The 23239-nt window shown below is 48.2% G+C and overlaps 1 protein-coding gene across 13 annotated transcripts in view; it reads left to right on the top strand.

The window, feature by feature from the left end:
• The window catches only part of MAMLD1 (mastermind like domain containing 1), a 151989-nt gene that overhangs the window by 95290 nt on the left and 33460 nt on the right, over positions 1–23239 (top strand). For 8 of the 13 annotated variants that reach the window (XM_017865534.1, XM_017865527.1, XM_017865529.1 and 5 more), the window contains 3 exons: positions 7011–7085; positions 14020–15834; positions 18017–18139. In XM_017865534.1, the coding sequence (XP_017721023.1) occupies positions 7011–7085; positions 14020–15834; positions 18017–18139 (2013 nt within the window). The remainder of the gene's footprint in view (positions 1–7010; positions 7086–14019; positions 15835–18016; positions 18140–23239) is intronic. The other 5 variants (XM_017865541.1, XM_017865539.1, XM_017865533.1 and 2 more) reach the window with 2 other exon arrangements.

Below are 23239 nucleotides of genomic sequence, written 5' to 3'. Positions count from 1 at the left end.
TCTTCTTCTTCTTCTTCTTCTTCTTCTTCTTCTTCTTCTTCTTCTTCTTCTTCTTCTTCTTCTTCTTCTTCTTTCTGTATGATCAAATTATCCATTTGCCTACAAAGCCTATAATGTGCAAGGAGTGTGTAGTGGTCCAGTCAGTGTACCCTGGCACTTGAGAGCTCATTAAGGGCCCAGTAGGATCAGCAAATTCTCAGCAGCCAAGCTACCCTAATGTATGTCATAAAACTACAATAGGAGATTTCTTCTCTGAGGTCACTGCTACCTGGCACTATCCTGTGATGTATAGTTTGGAAAACCTTGGGTCAAATACAACGGTCCCTACAGGCAAGTCAAAATGTTGTGGTTGAAACTAAAAGTGATTTTTTATCCTCAGTCTAAGTGTGAAGAGCTGAAATGATCTGCCTTTCCTTTAGCACCCCAGAATTACCTCTGGGTTCATTCAGGGAAGGCTGGCTTACTGCTGAGGTGTCCACACATCCACCACTATACATGCCTGGGGTTCTTGGGGTTCTGCTACCTGGGCTGAACTCTGGACCCCTGAGTGCCAAACTCTGCTCTGCCACTATCTATATGACTTTTAGTAAGCCACCTGCAACTCATTCGCCTCAGTTTACCCATGTGTAACAAGGACCCTGAGCAAAGCCCTGCCTACCTCCTAGGATTATTGTTAGAATCAAAGGATGATGAATGAGAAAGTACACTGTCCACTGAAAGGGCCTGGGATTTTATAAAGGCCTGTAGTTGGTAACACCAAGACTTGGATCTGAAGGTCTAGAAAAGTGCAACATCCTGAGAGTCTATGTGGATCCCTTTAGCCTACTGTGAGTGCACGAACATGATATACCCCCCATACAGCTCTAAAAAGTCTTTGCTACTAGAAGCTGCATCCTGTATGTGTATAAAAATGCAGAACCAACCTCCCAGGTACACACCCCTTGCACAGGCAGTCTCTTGCTGATTCTGGCCATATTGTTCCCAAAGATAGATCTAGAGGGATTTCCCGCATGGCTGAATAGATGGGGAGCATACGATAGGCTCACCTTTTCAGGGTTCCAGATATAGAGCTGAACCCGAGGGGCTGGGATGCAGAAGAGTGGGTGCAGCAGAGTGGGCTTACGGAAGACAAAGCCTTCAGAAAAGTTTTTTGCCCGAGGCAAATGCAGTCCATGCTAGAAGGCACATTCCCAGCCAGGAAGAGAGTGCAACGTCCTCGCCAACTCAAATGGCAGTGACCAGTGGGTCTCCCCAAACTCTGTCATAGGATATTAGGGCTTTACCAAGCACTGTTCAGGTTGCAGTTTTTGGCGGGAAAGGGCACTTGGCCTTGAGAAGGTACAGAAGCCAACTCCCTGGTCACTGCATTTGTTCATGCTTTTTCCCTTGGCCCTCAGCCTCTGGAAGCCATCATTTGGCCTGGAGATAGGAAAAGTGCTGCCTACATCTACCTCTGGTACTAGCAAAGGTCATGGTACAGTGTGGTGTGGACCAGTAGCAGGAACAGAAAGGTGCTTCTCTAAGGAAGCTGCAGAGATTTCTCTGCCAGTCTGGAGATCAGCTTTGGGTCCCAGCTCTCCCTGCTGCTCTTCCATATGCCTCCAATGATGCAAGTTTCCAAGAAGACCCAGGCTGTGAAAACAGTGTGACGGTTCCTCAAAAGTTAGTTCAACATAAAATTACTCCATGACCTAGCAATTCTACTCCTTGGTATATACCCAAAAGAACCAAAAACAAGTGTTCAACAAAAACTTGTATGCTAATGTTCACAGCAACACTATTCACAATAGCCAAAAGACAGACAGAAACAACCCAAATGTCCATCAGATGAATGGACTGACAAAGTGTGGCACATCCACACAATAGAATATTATTTGGTTAATTTCATGAATCACATGAAAGTTAATTTCATGAATCACAAAAGGAATGGAGTGCTGAGGCATGCCACAACATGGATGAGCCCAGAAAACATGATGCTGGGTGAAATAAGCCAGGCACAAAAAGCCACATATTGTATGATCCCATTTATATGAAATATTCATAATAAGCCCATTCATAGAAACAGAAGGTAGATAAATGTGTTGCCAGGAGCTGGGGGAGGGGGGTTTCCATTTGGGATGATGAAAAAGTTGTGGAACTAGATAGTGGTGATAGTTGCACAACATTGTGAATGTCCTAAATGCTACTGAATTGTACGCTTTTAAAAAGTTAATTTCATGCTATGTCAATTTTACCTCAATTTAAAAACAGAGGACCTAGACCATGGGAAGAGTCTTTAAACTGACTCCTTATCCCACATTCCCTCCAAGCCTCAGCTGCTCTGATGCCAAGATTCTCGTGGCATCAGAGCTCACCAGCCTGGCTCTAAATCTACGAAGTGGGGTCGATATCTCTGCAGGCTAAAAGTTGGCACTCAGGAGCTAAAGTGTGCTTATTCAGTAAGCATGTGACCCCTCTGCTGAGCTATGGAGGCATGTTCTGGACATAAATTGTTTTAAATGTGGCCATTGATAGCAGCATCTCTCTTTGATGTGTCCTAGCAGGAAGAGATAATAGACAGGATGCCCCTCTAGAATGTTCTGAACTTATCAGGTGTCTCTGGAATCTTCTCCCACCTACACAGCAGTTGAATTTCTCAAGCAGGGAAATTTTCTGCATGGTCTGAAGCTTCTTGCCATTTTATTTAGCCTACTGTTGGAGCACAGAGAGAGGTAAGGTCACCTCTGGCCTAAGCTTCAAAGTTCATCCCTCAAGCCTTCTAAGGCCCAGTACCTAATTTTTTTTTAATTTTACATTATGTTTCATAAGAGGACTCCAGATTATATAAGCTTCAGTCCCAAAACTAGAGACCCAAACACCTTACTACAGGGAAGAAAGCTCTGATTAACCAGCAACTGTTTTTTTTTTTCCTCTTTATTCTTTCCAGCTCTACTGAGGTATAACTGACAGATTAAAAATGTGTAATATTTAAGGTGGACAATGTGATGATTTGATATACATATATATTGTGAAATGATTACCACAATCAAGTTACTCAGTGCATCCATCCATAACTTCATCTAGTTCTGTTTGTTTCTGAACTCATAGAACTTTTTTAAAATCATAGAAACAGTAGAAGGGTGGTTACTGAGAGTTGCAGGGTGTGGGGTGTGAAATGGGGAGATGTCAGTCAGTGGGTACAAATTCTCAGTTATAGGATGCATAAATTTGGACAATCGAATGTACAGCACTGTGGCTATATTTAATAATACTGTACTGCATATTTGAAATTTACCATAAGGGCAGATCTTAAATGTTCTCGTAGCGACTATTTTCTATTTCCCCATTTAAACTACTCTAGTTGGTGTCCTGGCAATGACGAGGACTGTCACCTTGTTTCCTGACCTTGCCACTGCAATCCAAATGGGGTCGGTTTTTATCATGCCAGGAAAGGAGGGGGAGGCTGCGTGGGTCCAGCAGGTGTGTCTCCTGACTGCCCCTTCCTGGCAGTCTGTCACTGTGTGTTCCCCAGGAGGCCCTGGACCAAAGGCCTTTTCATCTCAGTACCCCGATTTCTAACCTCATAAGGTTACGCTGAAGATGAAAGGAATTGATGTAGTTAAAAGGGCTGAAGCAGGGGCTTGGTAACTGGTTGTTCTTGTTATTTCCCCTGCTTGTAGAGGAAGTTGGTATAGTCTCTCTCTCTCTTTCTCTAGCTCTAGCCCTCCTTCAACCATTTCCCTATCATCTGAATGCCATCTTGGCCCATTTCCTCCAAGCCCCACTTCTGCTTGAGGACAGGGCTCTGGAGGCTGACAAACCCAAGTTCACTCCCTGGTTCTACCACTTTTTAGCCAGCCACATGCCCTTAAGCAAGTGACACTCCCTCTCTTCAACTGGGCACCCTCATCTGTACAATGAGGGTGGGGGTGATCATATTAGTACTAACTTCCTTGAGTCACTGGGAGCATTAAGGTAAAGCCTAAAATGTGTTTGGCACTGTGCCTGTCACTTAGTAAGTATTCCAAAGTCATTCTTGAAGTCTACTTATAAATCAGATCTCCCTTACTAAAACAAAAGGAAATGGAGAAAGGGAAGAAAGGAGAAAGACGGGAATAAGGAAGGAAGAGAGGGAGGGAGGAAGGAAGGAAGGAAGGAAGACAGGCAGGCAAGACTCTAATCTTTGCTCCTTGTTCTCTCTAGTCACTCACACTCAAGTTCCAGCCCCTACCAATTTGGAGATGATTCCCTGATAAACCTCTAAACTACAGACAACTCTGTTCTTCATTTCTAAGATGAGGATGATAATGGGAATATCTTTCTCATAGAGTTGTAAAGATAACTATGTGAATGCATACAAAGTGCTTAGTACCACAATAGTCATTTATGTCTTGTGATTCCAGTAGTTTTGGGCAAAGAATTGTGTGCCCTGGTCAGAGTGCCCACAGGCAAGGTTGCCACTCATCTGATGGGGCCAATCCAACAGGCTTGGAACCCAGAAACAGGCTTCCATGTGCAATCCCATGTCCTTCTCTTGGGAAGGCACTCCCACTCCAAAACACAAAACCACTGGGTTTATCTGGGCCACCCTGATGAGAGTCACACTCCCCTGAGCAAAGATCCTCACCATAAGGGCACCTGGGTCATCCTGCTCTGTGAAGTACTGAAAGAGTGAGGCAGAAAATGGAGTGACTGCTTCCAGAAGTGGAATTACCTCAAGTCATATCAATTCTCTTCGGAAGAGCCCCTTGGGTTTGTATAGTTCTTTAAGGTCTGAGGGACGGTGGAAAGGCAGGTCCCAAGGAGCGCTAGTGCAGAAGGAACATACTACAGCAGCCTGGCATGGGTCAGACCATAAGGGGAGCCAGCAAGGGCATGGAGGCAGGACTAGCAGGGCCTGGCTGTAAGAAGAGATATTGCTACTGCATTCACACAGTCCCAATCAGAAGTCTTAGATATTATCTGGAGGGAGAGCTGTGGCTACCCCATATAGTACGTGATTTCCACACAGCCCAAACTACCCTAATTAGTAATGACCCAGAACCTGATTATTTCTAGCTCTCAGATTAGCAGTGGCTCCTTATTGCCCAAACTTGGCTCTGCCAGGTGTCCTGTCCCTAAAATGCACCAGTAGCCCCTCTAAAAACCCACTTGGCTCATCAGGGCCCAGTCCAGGGCCCTCCCCACCTATCCCATTCCTAATCCCATCAGCATTAGCAAGAAGCCCACCACTGCCTCAGGGACCTGGCATCAGGAGACTCAGCCAAGATGGTGGCACCTGTGAGAGGATCTACAGGTAGCCATGTTCAGGTAGCCAGAGACCAGGTGGCAATGGGGAAGAGCATAAGTGCCCCCTGTCCAATATGCCCTCATCAGCCAAATCTGGGGCCTCAGTTTGGGCTTTGTGGTGTGAAGGTACCACCCCCCAAATGGGCCTGGAGCCACCAGCGTGGCTGCCCTCCTTCTCCCTGGGTGGCCCTGGAGGTGAGTCTACACTTGCAGCATTCCTGGGTGGTCCTTCTGTGCATGGGCTCTAGGTGGAGGTGTGGAAAGCTGAGGACAGGGTCAGGCACAGTCCAGGGCAGCCTAGAGATATTTACATCATGATGATGGGATTTGACAGCCCACTTGCCTGTGCGGTATCTGGACCCCACCGGCTTGCAGAGCATTTGGGGGTTACTGCTTGAGAGTGTTTTCCACTGGTCTTGTCACTCCCTAGGTGAAGGAAAGTCTGGCTTTTGTAGGAACTGCCCGGGTCCCTGGTGGAGTATTTCCTTTCTCACCTCTGAATTATTCTGCCTCTTTAGAGCATTGTAGAAAAGGAGTATTTTCTCGGTTCATTGGCCACATGGCATGGCTGCATCCTGGTGACATTTTCCCAGCATCAGATGGTTGGAGACTGCAATGAGGAGGCTCCACACAATTCATAGCCTTCAGCCAGCCCCCTTGCTGAAGTGCTGCATGGGAGAGAGAAGGCCAAACCAATTGGAGAGGGACTCAATGGAAGCCACACATGGAGTCTCTGTTTTGTGGTCCAGTACTTACTGTGGTTGCCCTGCTCCCATTGACCTGGATCATCCACCTTATCATCTGCCCCTCCTCCCAAGAAAGGGAAGCTTCCTGTTCTTGGAGTTGGCACTAGGAACCACCCTCAGTGGCTTAAACAGATTTATTTTAACTATGAGGTAGTGCACTAGATGAACATCATTTCACAATGCAGCCGTACCTAAGAGCCTAGGACAGGCCAGACCTGGTGGTTGGGGAAGGGTTGGGCCACAGCTAGAGGACTGAAAGTGGGATCTCAGCCTCAGTTACAGAGGCACTCCCTGATGGCCAGGCAGCACTGCTGTGGGGGGCTTTGTCATCGGAAAATAGGAGTCCATGATCTCTAGAAGGTTGGAAGCACCATGGTGAGATAGGATGTGTGTCCAAGAGTTAAACTGGTTTGGAGTTCTCTTTTAACACAATCATCACCACCCCTTCCTTTAGTCTATGCTGGACTTTGACCATAAAAAACCAAACTTGAAATTGGGATCCCTGCAGTGACTGGTGAGGCACCTAGGAGAGGGTTGGTTTGGGTCCCATATGACTGACATACAGCAGAACAAATACTGGCTTGGGAACCAAATCAACCCTCTCTTAGGCTTGTTAAGGCCCCATTCAGGATAGTTGCCTCGAGGTGGTTGGAGAGCTGGCAGCCTTTCTGGTGACTGGTGACTTGGTAGTACTCTCTAATAGAATATGTCAACAAGCACAGCTCATTTGACCAGAATTTTAGGCCACCTTTCTTGATCCAACAAGTGCAGACCTGCTACTCTCAGGATTCACATTGCTAGTCTCCCGCACCCCACCCTGGACCCCACAGTCTGTGTTCAAGTAATTCCCTATTTAAATGTCATGGATGTATTTGGGGAGGCTCATAATTTGATTCAAGTAACAGTCTGATCCGTGCCTCTCACTGAGCTGGTGCAGGTAATACTTTCTTTAAGAGTGTGTGCAAGTAGCTCTCCTCAGCCTACTCTCACCCCCAGGGAAAGAAGCCCTCGTGGATGGAGGAAGAAGATCTATCTTTTCTCTACAAGAGCAGCCCAGGAAGAAAGCACCAGGTAAGCATAAGCTTACCAAAGCTGGGACCCATTCACTTTACAGTGGGGAAACTGAGGACCCGAGTGTGGAAGGGACCTGCAAGAGGTCACACCACAAGGTCCTTTAGAGGCAAAGTCCAGGGAGAAGTGAGAAGGTTGGGCTTAAATGACCTCTGCCCTGTGGCCCTATTGGCCTCCAACCTCGGTTCTGCCTCCACTTCTCCCTTTGCCTGTGTGATTTTGGGCTTGTTAGCCAAATTCAGGCAAAATACAGATTAAGCTTGTGAACCTGGGTCCAGCAGAAACGGGGTCATCTGGATTGGGACAGGGCCCTCTCCTTTGACCTTCAGCTTCTATTACAGCTCCCTCAGGCAGCACCTGCTTCCCCTATAGGTCAGCCTCACCAAATCCATCCAGATGTTTCTCTTCTCCCCACAGTAATCATCTCTATTCCACTAATGACAGAACCTGGGAATGGGTTTGGAGAAGACTGGGTGAGGGTTTCTTCCTGTGAAAACAGACTACAGGCCTCACCAGGCTTAACATGAGTGAGTGGGAGCAGCCTGTCTTGAAGGGCCCAGCAGTTCTGACAGTCTAGGAGTTAGAGGCTAGCTCTCAACAAATGCTTGTTCAATGGCAGAATACTTTGATTCTTCTCAGGAGATGGTACAATACAAATTCTGAGCTCATTAAATTCATATATATCTATAGGTTGAGGATCATCCTTAGAGCTGTCAGTTCTTCCAACTAGCATGCTTACACTACAGAAAAGGCGAAAGTAGTTCTAGAACACTGCCCACCCAGGTCTGCTCATCTCTGCCTTTGTCAGCGCTCTTCCAGCCATGCCGGGCTGCTGCTCAGATAGTTCTGGTAGAAGCCTGTTGAAGCCCCAGCCCTCAGGTCAGGGTGGCTGAAGGCTGACGACTGTGGCAGCCTTCAGAGTGGCAGGGGGTGGCAAGCAGCAGGAGGCAGGAGTTTCCAGGTTCAGCCACCAAGACAGCATCGCTGGCTGTCAGTTCAGTGCTGTCAGGACTAAGCTGCTTGCCTCCCCCTACTTCCACCCCATCCCCCAATCCTAGTGAATGCATCCTTATTTGTAAGAAAGCAACAGAAGCCCAATGCGAGGACACAGGGCCTTGAGAATGACATCAGTAGTGATTACTGCTCCCCAAGTGCTCTCCTCAGTGAGTACAATGGAACCTTTCACTGATGCTGTGAGGCACACATGGTAGGCCAAGTACCCATTTTACAGAAGAAGAAATTGAGCCTCAGGGAGGGGAGTGGCTTGCCCTCAGCCACACAACGAACGGAGAAGCTAGGACTTAACCACCAGTCTTCCGATGCACATTCCAGGGCCCCTTCCTCCACCCCAGCCTGCATCTGCCTGCATCGAGTGCTGGCTCAGGGGCGAATCAAGGACACCAATAAATCCCCGATTTGTAGGTTGAGGTTCTTGCTCCAAACCACCCATTATCAGAGATTTGCTGCTGAGATGTAACTGACTCCTCTTGAAACCAATCAGCATTAGCATTCAGGGTTCCCTGCCGTTCCCAACCACCCTGCTATTCTCCAGAGCCTGATGTCTTGCAATTTTGGAAATGCTCAAATTCTGTTTGTTCTACAGAAAGGTCAGTTTCAGTTTGCTGGAATATTCTGCTAAAAATAAACATGTAAATAACACATCCCCAAATACAGGCATTGACACTATACACATGGATATTCATCTGATCCCATGTGCAAATGCAAACATATTCATTCTCTTTCTCTCTCCCTTGCTCTCATTCTCTCTCTTTCTCCCCACCTCCCATCTCTTTGTCTCTTCAAACCCATTCCTGATACATTATTTTCTTATCTATTCTACAGCTACCTCCATCATACCCCACAACATCTTCATTACTTTCTTCTGAGATAGTCTACTGGGGACCATCCTTGTCCTCAGAGGGCTTGAAGTCTGATTTAGTTGGCCAACATCAGGTGCCTCAAAATTCACAGGGGGAAAATGTAACAATATTGAATAAAGTTGTTCATGGAGTATGGATGTAAGAGAAGAGACTAGGAAAACCGACTAGCAAATTGGCCTGAGCTGAACTGGTGAGGTGCTAGTGAAGAAAGAGCAGACTAAATAAGCCACAGGCGATTTTCACCTTTTTGACAATTTTGCCCAGGGCCTATATGCCCAGTGCCCTCTGGAGGGAAAATGAGGCTCCCTGAGTTTCTCTTTCCTGGCTACCTTTGACCTCTTATCTTCCTGCCCAATAGGAAGAGTGCACACCCTTTGCTGGCCTTTTTATTGGTGTCCATGTTAAACCTCCAGCTACATTGTTCAAAATTAAGCATTTATAACAGCCTGCCAGACTTCTTTGGATAAGTTATATTCTTTACTCTGTTTATGCTCCTTTTATGAACATGGACTGTATTCTTATCATCTCTACCTTCTCTAAGAAATTTTTCCCCTTTTTTTGTCATTCTGGACTAGAAATATAGAAAGGGAAGAGTTGCCGTATGTCATTGTTCAGACAGAACCAGAAATAATGTTGACTTCAGAGCTGAACTTGTCTCTGTCAGAAGGGAAACCTTTGTTTTCTCATTATTTAGGGGGTGGGGAGGCCATCACATGCCTTGAAATGCATTTTAATGAATGTTGATAAGGTCATGGGGATCACATTGGCGGCTTTGTCTGCCGGATTCTGAAATGGGACTCTGCAGGCATTTATGTATGGAGAGAAAGGAATTCGTTTCTAAAAGATGCCAGGGCACTGTCACTCACTCCCTCCCCCTTCCTTGCCACCAAAGATAGGGCCTATGAGGGCTCTAGCTGGGAGTGGGGACATCTGGGGTCCAGTGTCCTTATCCCTTAACTAATTGTCTGAAAACAAATCATATCCCATACTGTTTTCTATAAGAAGAGAAGCTTGAGATATGCTCTGTAGAAATCCTGCCAGTGTCTACTGATTGTCACAGGGAGAGGCCTGAAGGAAGTAGGAGCTGTGGCATAGCTAGGACTAATACCCTGCTGTCATCAAGACCACAGAGACTGGAAAAAAGCACATAGGTGAAGCAGGGAGATTCATTTAGAAAGGGCTGGGAGCTTGGTTGGGGACCATCCGCCCCCAACCTGGATGCTGGGAGGGGAGGTCATTCCGGAGCAGTGAGCTATCTCCTGCCCTTGATCTAAAATGGTGGCTGTGGGATTTAGTCAGAAACACCCAGTCCGGGCAGGCAAAACCTCAGCGGCATCAGCCACAGGCACAGGTGACCCAGTGAAGGCACGAGTGTGGCACTAGGCACAGGGGAAAGTCCAGCCAACTTCTCGCAGTTGAGATGAGTAACAGATCATGGGACTGCGGAAGAGGAGACACGAAAGCAAGCCTTTATCTAGGGGCAAAATTAACTGGATAATAGATTTCCACGCCTCACTGATGTCTGGTGAAAGCAGATGCTATTACAGCAAGGCTGAGCACTTCTGTGTAAACACAGCCGCCTGTCCTCGGCCTTGTTTAGGGTTGGCTGGTGTTCTTGCTGCTCAGCCAGGGTACTTCAGGCTCACCGTTGAAAGCTCATTCCATGAAATCCAAAACATGGAGCTGCATGGCCTCTGACAAAGTGGAGTCTCATTGAAGTCCATTGAAAAATGAAAGCTCAGAAAAGGCTTGCAGCCTGCCACTCTGCCAAAACAGCAGCCTCACTCGGCAACCTCAACCCCACCCCTGAGAAAAGCCAGGTGAGCCTGCCCCCTTTATTAGGCATCCTCATGAAACATTCAGTGAGTGTACATGCTAGCAGCTGTCCAGCCACAGACTTGGCATAGCAAAAGTGACATCCGCTCCAGCAGTGGCGGCCTGCTGGGATCTACTTTGTTATTGAGTAGTCAGTTGGTTTCTAGAATTGGAATTGATCAGGGACCATTTGCTTGGGATACAGTTGATGGGTGCTGGAAAAGGTGTGTGTACACAGGCTCTCATGTAGGAGAGGTGCAGCCTCCTTTCCTTTACCAGTGGCCCCAGCTGGTACCTTTAGTGTCTGGTGGTCATGCCCTGCCTCCTCCATCCCTGCACCTTACTCCCAGAGGTTAAGGGTGACCAACAATTAAGTGAAAGCTCTGAGAGCCCATAGAAGCTGCCAGCAAATTTCAGAGGCTCACCTGGCAGGGATGCCAGACCATTGCCCCTCACAGCCCCTGCCCTCCCCTCCTTTCCCCAACCCCCAACCCCTCCTTGGCCTGCCTGGCTCTGCATTGCTTTGCTTCACCATTGTTACAACTGTCTTGCAGTTCGAGACATCATGAACAGCACATTGGGACTGACTGTTGCCAGCTCAGACTCCCTGCGGGGGATCCTTATGTCAAACTCACACGCAATCATCCCTGATTGATCTATTTCGTACATTTCTATTTTTAACCTATTGGATCTCTTTGGATTCTTTGGGAGAATGTAGAAGAAACACAATTTCAGTTTGGGACACAGTGGCTTGTTTGTAGGTTGCTCCATAATGGATTGAGTAAATGGCTGAGTTCCCTGTGTGTTGGGTCATTTATGTTCCATTGTCCATTGCTTCGTTCAACTGCCATTTACTGAGCACCTGCTGTGGGCCAAACAGTTAGTGAGCTGCTCCATGGGCCAGCTCAGGGACACTATGGGTGCTGTGCCCAGTCAGGCTCCTGGGAAAGTGGGCACTGAATGACTGCATGGGCCTCAGACCTCTTATTGTGCCTGCTCTACCCCTCTCCAACCCATTCCTTCCTGACCCATGGTATTCAGACCTCAGATGAGTTTGGTGACAGAGCTGTCCCTTGAAGTGCCCTTGTTCAGGTTGTGGGCATCTCAAAAGAAAAGTCAAAGAAGTGTGCAAGTCCTCTCACTCAAGTTGGCAAGCCCCTTCTGTGGGGGCGATGCAGTGTCCTATCACCAACATGGCGAAGGCAGTGGGTCTGGAGGCAGTTGAGTGGTGGTGGAGGGACCCAGCATCTGACCTGGGCTTCGTTGCCCTCTGGCTGAGCAACTCTGGGAAGGCCTGCCACTCTCTAGGTCTCAGAGACCTCCCTGTCTTTAAGAAGGGAATTGGACTCCCAGAACCCTTCCATACCTGCCCTTTAAAATGCCAGGTACCAGTTAGTGAGGAGCTATTAGGTGTCATATAATGTGCCCTGTTTCACTTAATAGTCAGAGCACCTTCATGAGAAAAGAAATGTAATTACACTCATTTTACACATAAAGAAACTGGGCTCTGAGAGGTTCAGTGGCAAGGCCAAGATCAGAGTCCTACGCCACGCTGCCTCCAACCTTGCTCTGGGCCAGTGGTTTTCTGTTGAGAATCAGTCATGGAGCTGTTGGAAAAACTCCCGATGCCTGGGCCACACCCTGGATGAAGCTGTCAGTTTGTGGTGGGAGGGCCCAGGAATGTGGATGCTTCTAAGTGATTCTGATGTGCAGCAAGGCCTGAGACATACAGCCCTGGGGATCTACTTTGATGTTCACTTGGCCATGACAGTCATGCCCCCTATCATGCTGGCAAGTGACCCCATGCAGGCCTTGAGCTCCTCGTGGGCTACAAGCTCATCAAACCAGAAGAGCCAAACTTAAGGTGACATCAGAGGATGAGTACTGTATGTCCTAGTGAAACTTCCAAAGCTGAAAAGAAGTTATTTTGTGGGGGGGAAAAAAGCTTTAAAAGAGTTCCACCTGTTCACTTCTCGGCATTCAGGTGGTTTCCAGATCCCTCTCTTCCTTTCCTTATTTTGATCATTCCTGCACATACTCCTTTGCCCCCACTTCCTTTCCCGGTTACCTGCTAACATACAGGTCATGGTCATTAACACAACGCGATGGATAACTGTATGAAGCCATGAAGAGTAGGAAGTCTCACATTGCTAGTGAGTTTGCTTTGTTCCCAAAGGCTGTGCTTCTATAAAGGGTGGGCAGCTCCCCTGAGGTTCAGATCCCAGATTGGGACCTTTTCTCATTGTTTGATATCTCCCCAACCTGAGGATGCATCTTCAGAGGAGAATTTCTTATTTAGATAACTTTATACCTTTTTAAATTTTTGGATTACGAGTCCTTCTCGTTAAAGACAAACAAGCAGAAGTGAAGAGAATAGAAAGGGAATTGCCAGTCATCCCAAATAAATGACCACTCCAAATTGTTGGGTATAGGTTCTTCCAAATTATTTTTGTGTACACATAGCAGTGTGTGTGTGTGTGTGTGTGTGTGTGTGTATGTGTAAAAATAAATGGAACAACAAATACGGTGCCTACAATGACTGTTCTGAAACTTGTGCTTTCCCCAAAACAGTATTTTAAACAGCTCCCCAAGAAAACACATCCAGATCTACTTCTTTCCTGTAAGGGCTCTGTTGTATTCTGTTTTACCACTGCAGCCTGATGCATTTAACCAAGACAAGAAGGCAACCTAAAAGTTCAAGTCTATACTATGGTATTCCTTTGTTAAAATGTATGTGTCTGTAGACAGGTAAGAATTAAAACTATTTAGCTACTTCTAGTTTTCTCTCCAATGCCTGCCTTTGGCCGCATGGTTCATTTAGTAACTTCTGCATAGTTTTATTGAATTCTCCTTGAAGTGGGCAGATCACCCTTTGCATAATGTTCTATCCCGTTTTAGTATACAGACAACATAATGCCTTATTTGAAATGTAATTAGACAGTTTAAATGAAACATAGTAATGAAGAAATAAGCACTATGGTTCCAAAGACAGGCTGTATTTTATAGTTTTCACAACTATAAGTCTTTAAACTGAGAGGTCTGTTTCATCATGCACGTTTCCTGTTCATTAGCTTTAATATGCCAAGCCTTTATAAAAATTCCTCTCTCTCTGTCTCTGTCTCTGTCTCTGTCTCTCTCTCTCTCTCTCTCTCTCTCTGTGTGTGTGTGTGTGTGTGTGTGTGTGTGTGTGTCACCTCTCTTCCCTTCCCCTCTCCTCTTCTCTTCTCTTCCATTCACAGGGAACTGTTAAGAGGAGACAAGAAGAAGACCACTTCCAGTTTCCAGACATGGCTGATGGGGGCTACCCTAATAAAATTAAGAGGCCTTGCCTTGAAGATGTCACCCTTGCAATGGGCCCAGGCGCCCATCCTGGTACTGCCTGTGCAGAGCTGCAGGTCCCTCCATTGACAATGAATCCTAGCCCTGCGGCTATGGGAGTGGCTGGCCAGTCGTTACTGCTCGAGAACAACCCTATGAATGGCAACATCATGGGCTCACCATTTGTGGTACCACAGACTACAGAAGTGGGACTGAAAGGGCCTGCTGTTCCTTACTATGAGAAAATCAACAGCGTGCCGGCTGTAGACCAGGAGCTTCAAGAGCTGCTAGAGGAGCTCACCAAAATTCAAGACCCTTCTCCGAATGAGCTAGATCTTGAGAAGATACTGGGGACAAAGCCAGAAGAGCCACTGGTTTTAGATCATCCCCAGGCAACCCTAAGCACAACTCCCAAGCCTTCGGTTCAGATGTCACACTTGGAGAGCCTGGCTTCCAGCAAGGAGTTTGCTTCTAGTTGCAGCCAAGTTACTGGCATGTCACTTCAGATCCCGTCCTCCACAGGGATCAGCTATCCGATTCCTTCCACCAGTAAGCAGATAGTGTCACCGAGTTCTTCAATGGCACAGTCCAAGAGCCAGGTCCAGGCCATGCTCCCTGTTGCTCTGCCCCCCTTACCAGTGCCTCAGTGGCATCACGCCCACCAGCTGAAGGCACTGGCAGCCAGCAAGCAGGGGTCTGCTACGAAGCAGCAAGGGCCCACCCCCAGTTGGTCTGGTCTGCCTCCTCCAGGACTCTCTCCACCTTACCGCCCGGTGCCATCGCCACACCCACCACCACCACAACTGCCGCCACCACCCCCACCATTCAGCCCCCAGAGCCTCATGGTGTCCTGCATGTCGTCCAATACTTTGTCGGGCAGCACTCTCCGAGGCTCTCCCAATGCCTTACTGTCAAGCATGACGTCCAGCAGCAATGCTGCCCTGGGGCCCGCCATGCCCTATGCTCCTGAGAAGCTCCCCAGCCCTGCTCTCACTCAACAGCCGCAGTTCGGCCCTCAGAGCTCCCTTCTTGCCAACCTCGTGTCCTCTACCGTCAAAACCCCTCAAGGACACCTGATGTCTGCTCTGCCCGCCAGCAACCCTGGGCCGTCCCCACCCTATCGCCCGGAGAAGCTCTCCAGCCCAGGCTTGCCACAGCAGTCCTTCACCCCACAGTGCTCCCTGATCCGAAGCCTCACTCCCACCAGTAATCTTCTAAGCCAGCAGCAGCAGCAGCAGCAACAGCAACAGCAGCAGCAGCAACAGCAGCAGCAGCAGCAGCAGCAGCAGCAGCAGCAGCAGCAGCAGCAGCAGCAAGCAAATGCGATCTTTAAGCCCATGAACAGCAACTCATCCAAAACCCTGAGCATGATCATGCAGCAGGGGATGGCAAGCTCCAGCCCAGGAGCCACAGAGCCATTTACTTTTGGCAACACCAAGCCCTTGTCCCATTTTGTTTCTGAGCCGGGTCCCCAGAAGATGCCCTCCATGCCTGCCACCTCTAGGCAGCCTTCCCTGCTCCACTACCTGCAGCAGCCGACACCAACACAGGCCTCTTCAGCCACTGCCTCCTCCACAGCCACTGCCACCTTGCAGCTGCAGCAGCAGCAGCAGCAACAGCAGCAACAGCAGCAGCAACCTGACCATTCATCCTTCCTTCTGCAGCAGATGATGCAGCAACCCCAGCGTTTTCAGCGATCAGTGGCCTCAGATTCCATGCCTGCTCTGCCCAGACAGGTAAAACAATCTCATATCTGGCTGTGTTCTTTGGTTTTGGAAATAACAACTGTGCTTCATGCTGCCAATATCTGGCTCTGGTGGGTAAATCCAGGCTATAGTTCTCTCTGAGAGTGGAAATGATTCTGAAAAAGTCTACTGAAGTCAGCTAATCCTGTGTGGTTAAAAGCACAGTGTTAATAAGGCCAAGGTTATGGTTTCAGTGCCTGTTCAGGTCACCTAACTTCCCTGGAAGGAAAGCTGCACCCACAACGTGCTCCCGGTGGAAGGAGCCAGGTGGGACAAGTCCGAATACAGAAATGCCTTCCCTGCACTGGGCCATGTAGAAAGACTAGTGAATCCTTCTTAAGATGTAAGGAAATTGCACTGAAGCATTTAAATCTTATCCCTGCTGGCAGAATGATGAACACTAAGCCTTCTAGAAATGCCACAGCAAACTTTTGCTGAGCAACCTCCGCATGCCGTTTGTCACTGTGCTGGATACTCAGGCAGGTCGTGAAAGGAAAAAGACAGGTATTTGTAAGGTAGTCACTCTCATCATCTCCATTTTACAAATGAAGAAACTGAGGCTCAGAGAGTTGAAAGACTTGCCCAGAGTCACATAGTTCGCAAGGGACAGAGCAGGAACTTGAAGCCAGGTGGTCTCACTCCAGGGCCTGTGCTCTTCTTGAAATTACTTTTGACTTCTGACCCTCCATCATCTCCTCCAGGCTTTTCAATCATGAAATGCAGCTGACTCCACCTGGGTTGTGTCTATCACAGTTCCCAGTTTTCATTGCTGTGACCCCTGCCTGTATTAGTTATCTGTGGCTGCATAACAAATTACCCCAAGCACCAGCTTCAAACCATATGCATACGTTACCCCACATCCTGATTTCTGGGTGTTAGGAATCCTGGCATGGTTTAACTGAGTCTTCTGACTGAGTATCTCCTAAGGCTGCAGTCATCTCAAGGCTCAATAGGGAAAGATCTGCTTCCAAGCCCACTCACGTGGTTGCTGGCAGGAAGCAGTTCCTTGCAGGTTGTTGGACTGAGGCCTCGGTTTCTCATGAGCTATTGGCCAGAGGCCTCCCTCGGTTCCTTGCCACATGGCCTCTTCACAGAGCAACTCACAACATGGCAGCTGGCTTCATCTGAGTGAGCATGAGAGAGTGTGCCAGTGAAGCAGGGTAATGGGGGGAGAGGCAGGAGGGATAGTGCCAGCACGTCAGGAGTCACAGTCTCTATGATCTAGTCTGGAAAGTAACATCCCACCACTTTTGCTGTATTCTATTCATTAGATGTAAGCCAGAGGAGATTGCATGAGGGTGTAAATACCAGGAGGCAGGGCTCAGTGGGGCCAGGTCTCATGTGTGCCTACACAGAATACTCAGTCGCCATCTACCATCCCTCCTTCCCATTCCTCTCATCCTTGCCCAAGTTCAGGTCCTCTTGATTCTTTATCTGAATTCATACAGTTGACCCTTAACCGGTCTCTCCCAATAAACCATCCATTGCTCTGTGAGTCGTCTTGCTAAAACAGTGACCTGATCATGTTTTACACTTGCTCAGATGTCCCCAGAGGCCCGTAAGCTGGCCCCACCAGCCTCCTGGGCCCTTCAACATCCATCAGGCCCTGCCTTGCACTTTGTTTCTATTACCCAGAAGTGCCTGCAGCACTTGGTCCACGCTATCTGGTCTCAGCCTTTACTCCAGGGCCGTTCCCTAGGCCTGGTCATCCCTTCCCACATTTTCTCTCCTGTCCAACACCTGCAGCTCCTTAGGGCTCAGGCACCATCCCCTCCAGGAAGCTTTTCTGTGACTGTCCCCAGTACTTCCATTTCCCACTGTGCCTCCCTCTTCTGGAGAGTGGTCAAGGAGGAGATATCATAAAGTGCTTGGCCAGAGACCTGGCCCAAGGGAAGCACCTGTCAGGGGCTGACCTCTTATTCAAGAGCTCCGTGGCAACCCCTAGAGTACAGAGGTTGTGTCTTTTCTAACCAGGTTTCCTGGAGCATAACCATGCAGAGTGCTTGACACCAGAGAGTTGGTCGTTTGATAGACCATACGGCAAGTAGAGCTCCTATGGGGGTGGCCGGGGAAGCGGTGTGGAGACAGGCAAAGCACATAGGACACAGCAGGCTACCTGGGGCTCGGGCCCTGGTCTGCAGTTCAGGAGCACTTTGGTTTGATTTTATTATAGGGCTGTTGCCATCTGTTTGCATGGACTTCTGCAGCTAGCTCGGTGAAGCCCCATCATCAACACGGGAACTCTTTCACTAGCAGGCAAGATCCTCAGCCTGGAGACGTGTCACCATCTAACATTGTGAGCCTTTCTGTTTTGTTTTGTCTTCAATTGGGTACATTTTTTGTAGACTGATTGTGTTGTCCCAGAGCTGGATCAGCTGGCTCAGAGGGAGAATTCTTAATGATTGGGGTCATGCAAATCATACTCAACCAATTACCTAGGTGGGGTTGGAGAAAGTGTTCAGGAGAAAGACCAAGCAGTCAAGCTCTCTGGGGCTAGGAGCACAATAAAGGGGGCAAGCAACCTTGGCCAGCAGAGACAAGAAGCTGGGTCCCCAAATGGGAAATGCTATTGCCACCAAGAGCTGCCTTTCCAGCCTGTGCTGGCTTGTCCCCAGGGGCCAGGCATGGGACCTGGTGCTTCACCTGCCTCCTCTCATTTTAATCCTCAGAGGCAGGGGCTGTTACCATTCTCTTGGGAGTTGCGGGAAAAGGCACAGAGAAGTGACCAAAGTTGCCCACAGTCACACAGCAAGTTGGGGCCAGAGCAGGCAATCTGGCTACAGAGCCCACACTCATACTCCCACGCATGGGGCACTGCCTCTGGAGACTTGTGTTTCCACTGTCACCTCTTAACTGCTTCCTCCTCTACAAATGAAGGTGATGATAGGTTGTCTGAGGATTAAGTGTGTTAATACATCTAAAGCACTTTGAACAGGGCCTGGCATAAAGTATGCGCTGACAAGGGGTTTGGTGTCATGATGACTCTACCTCCTGATCCTGTGCTCCCAGATCTGTTTCATGGGACTAAGATGTGGTTCTAAACACCAGTAGCTGTGGCAGGACAGACACAAGCCACGCTCTCTCCAGACCCTGTGCCCACCATGAGATTGATAGGAGTTGTGCAGCCTCTGAGCCTTGTGGGCTCCTTTTGCTCTAGGCCCTGACCCTCCTGGACAACTCCCAGCCTGATAGGAAAGGGGAAAGGGCCAAGGGCCATCCCTGCCTTGCAGACTGGGGATCTCACTTTGCTCTTTCTTGAACTCTCCGGCACTCTCACTCCACTCCTTTCCCTAGCACTCTGTTCTCTACCTGGTATTCTTCCAGGCCTCCAAGCTGGGGGTCTCAACAGTCCTTCTGTTTCTTCTTATGGCCTCTCCCCATTAACTCTAAGACCTAAGAACTCAGGCCTGGTCATTCTTCCAGGGGAGGAAAAAAAAATAAAGAAAAAAACGAGTGTTTGAGGCAAGAGCTGGGACCCCTGCAGGACAGATGGTGGCCCCAGTGGTGGGGAAGAACATGTTTCTCACTTCCAGCAGGCTACGCAAACTTCCCAAGTTTTACTGATGCTCAAGCTGAGCCTCAGGAACACTAATTACCTATTATATGGCATTTACCAACCTGTTGCATTTGGCATGGATGATAACGGTTACCATGGAAAAATTGGACATTCATTTAAATCTGGATCTTTGAGGTTTTGTGCGGGGAGTGGGGGCTTTTTTGGTTTTTGTCTGTTTGTTTGTTTCTTTAGAGGCAGGGTCTCACTCTATTGCCCAGTCTGGTCTCAGACTCCTGGGCTCACGTGATCCCCCCACCTCAGCCTCCCAAAGCACTGGGATTACAAGCATCAACCACCGCACCTGGCCTAGATCTTATTTTTCTAAAGGAGTTATTTCTAAATGTGAGATGAGACACAAACGCTTGAGTAAGCTGAAAAGCCAAATCCAGCCTTCTGTATAGGAGCTCATTTTTATGTACAGACCAGCATCTCTCTACTTGGGGGATTTTGCTTTATCAGTTGAGTGAACTATTCAATTTCAATGCACCATTCACGTCCACGTAAGGTAAAAGGCAATGCCACATGACTTTGGGGCAGCTGTTTAGCATGGGAGCTTGAGCAAGCAAGGGCACTGGAGGCAGACAGAACTGAAGTTCAAGTCTGGCTACAGATGTTGACTGATTCAGGTCCCATGAGCAATGTTACTCAACCCCTGAGCCTCAGCTGAAAATGGGGAAAGGAATAGTCCCCTTCACATAGGGCATTAGGAAGGCAAAGGAGATACTAACTTGAAACTGCTTAGAATGGTGCCCAGCACACACTACAGGCTCAGCCAGGGCTAGTGCAGCCTTGTGGGCTTGGACCTGAAACCTCTGGGGCCTGATGAATTTCCAAATTCAGGACATTTGGGACTTTGGGAAGGTAATGTGGTACAAATACCAAATGTCACACAACCCTCCAGTGTAGTCTGAAGCAGCATTTCATTACTTTTGCAAAGAAATATGAATATTTAAGGAAGTCCAGAGTCAACTTTTGCCCCAACTTTTATGTGCCCCACCCAACTTTTATGTGCCCCACATAAAATTTGGCATCAAATTTACAAAAGTAAAATTGACTTTCAGAGCTTCTTGGACTTGAAATTACCAGATACGGGATGTGGACCTGGAATTATTAAGGGAGGGATCTTTAACTCTTTATGGAGTTGCAACACCCAGCGCTGGTTTGTGAGATTTTAATGACCCCAAATTGCATCACTGAATTCCCCACCCTCCCTCCAGGCTAGGTGATAGATCTTGATGTTTAATCAGACTGAGGCAAAATGAATTTTGTTTGCATCATCTGATGTCCCTTCTCCCTGAAGATTACTGGAGATACCTTGGTGTATTGCAAAAATCAGGGTTAGGACTTACTTCGGTTTCACTATTCACGACTGCAGAACAGATCTTACATTTACTCAAAGACAAAGACAAGTCTGTCAAGGAGATGGGAGTTGAACTGTGGAAGAGTGGGGATAGCAAGAGGTAGCCTCTGGCCAGAGTGCCCTCAGTGCACGTGCATTTGAGCCCCACTCAGATCTGCAGAGCTGGGAGTGCGGTTTCATGGGGAGGAGGGATGTGGATGGAGGCCAGTTGGAATAAGAACAGAAAAAAGCCTGGAATCTGATCCTTGAGGCAGGCTGTGCAGCACAGGGGGAAGAGGGCAGCTGCGGAGAAATAGACCAAGGAGGCACATGATGTTGTTTTGACAAATATGGAGAGGGTAGAGAAGGGGGAATCAAACCTGCCTTAGAGAAGGCTGGATTAAGCCCCCACTGGGTCTGATATGCTTTCTATCTTAAGGATAAGCTTTAACTTAGGCAGTCATGAATACTGGGCAATTGCAGAGGCAGTAAACTCGCCATCTTCCCTTTCTGAGGGGTTGGGCCTATGAAGAGGATCTGGGCAACTCCATCTAAAGTGGGGCCTTTGGGAAGCCCCCCACTATCCCCACCTGTGGCCTCTCTCACCCCTGGTAGACTGAGCCCTCCGAAGTGCAGTACTTCCAGCACCAGGGCCTGAAGATAGACGGCACAGGGCGGGGGACACGGGGGCCTTACCCTGGGGCCTTGGCAGGGGACAGGCCCTGGGGCTTGGCTCAAGGCCAAGTTCAAGAAAGCTCAGACTTTGGATCACTTGGGTCCAAACCCCAGTTCTGCCACCTTTTCCACGGGGCAAGCGATTTATCCTCTCCAGGCTTCAGTCTGTAAAATGGAAATACTAGTGTATCTATCTCATGGGGCTGCTGTGAGGATTAAATGAGATGAGGTAACAGCGTTTGGTATAGGGCCTGGTACACAATTATGCTCCATTGATATTAGCTGTCACTCTCAGGAAAGTTCCTGAAACTCAGAACACCAGTAACCCAATGGAATGAGTTTAGTCAGCCTCGGCTCCAGCATCCAGGCTCCTCTCTGACCTCCAGAGGTGGACAGTGACTTGGAGAGAAAGGGCAGGGGGAGTTCAGTCCCTCTGGGGCTGCGTGCTCACAGACAGCTCCAGAGTAGGGGCATTAAGGAAGACATTTGCCAGGTGGCTGAGGAGCAGCCAAGGCAGCAGACACAGGTTGGTGACTCCAGAAGGAAGTAGAGCCGCCAAGTCAGGCTGCGGTTTCCTGAGTGCCCCTGACAGTGGGTAGGGGAGAATGTTGTCTTCTCTTCCCTCTAAGCACAGCCAGCTGAACTTCTAGGAGTTACGTGGATGCTGAATAGCAAATGCAACCACAGGTCGACTTTAGGTGGGCAGAGAGGAGGGGGAAGGAGGAGCTAAGTTCCACTGGCAGCCAGCGTGGATCTGACCCCCAGCTGCTTGCAACAGGCTCCGGGGTGCCTGACATTTCAAGACTCAGGCAGGTGGCTTACTGTCACTACACAGCGACAATGAACAGGGCAGAGAGCGTGTACATGAGTGGCCAGGAAGGAACGCTGGTCCTGCTTAGTCATGGTGCACAGGTATCCTGAGGGGATACCTCCCCTCTCTCCTCTCCTTTCCGTCCTTCTCCACCCTCACTCTCACTCCCAAAGCCTCCAGAAAGAATCTTTGCAGAAACCCAAGATTCCTATTGGTTTGAACTTCCAAGACTACCCTAGCCCCCTCAGTGGGCTAAATTAAAAAATTACACCTTTAATTACTGCTGTCTCAATCAGCTCTGCAAATTAAATTCTTCATGTTTGAACCATGACTTTTCATTGAAAACAAAAATGAACAAACCAGGTTAGTGAGGCCAAGAGAATTTCCTATTTTGATCAAAGTTACATCTGCTCCATTTACAACTAGAGTCAGGAGAGGCAGAGACGGCCAATGAACCTTTTCCTAGTCTCAGAGTCACTGATAACATTTTTTAAAAAAGTAATTGTTATATTACTAAAATACGTGACCTCCACCCCAAAATCAGATCCACCACATATTTTCGAGGAAAGGCCTGTCACCTTGGACTTAAAGGTCTTCTCCCTCCCTCACTTCCCTGCATTCCTTTCTCGTTTTGAGAGTAAGGCTTGGGGGAGAGCAATACTGCTGGCCGTGTTCTCAGAGAAAATTTGTCTTTTAGTAATTCTGGCAAGAATCATCACAGATTTTATTTCAAATGTTAGTCCTGCTAAAATGCAAGAACAGAAGCCTCTAGAGGAAGCTCTGTGTTGTTCACCAGTCAAATGATAACTAAGGAAGGGCCTCCAATTGCCAGATAAAGGATTGGAAACCAGACAGTCAGATTTCAAAGAGCCCGTGGGTCAGAGCCGGGGCCCGCCCTGTACATATTCTCTGGCAGACACGGAAATGTTTTCCTGAATGAACATTCTTATTTTGTATTTAAACTTGACGGTACGTACAAGCTTAGTTTTACCATTCTTTCTAAATTAAGCTGCAA

Source organism: Rhinopithecus bieti, unplaced genomic scaffold (genome assembly GCF_001698545.2).
Source record: "Rhinopithecus bieti isolate Rb0 unplaced genomic scaffold, ASM169854v2 scaffold_80089, whole genome shotgun sequence".
Taxonomy (NCBI): domain Eukaryota; kingdom Metazoa; phylum Chordata; class Mammalia; order Primates; family Cercopithecidae; genus Rhinopithecus; species Rhinopithecus bieti.
The sequence above is the reverse complement of the archived record's forward strand: the minus strand, read 5'-3'. Positions and strand labels throughout refer to the sequence as shown.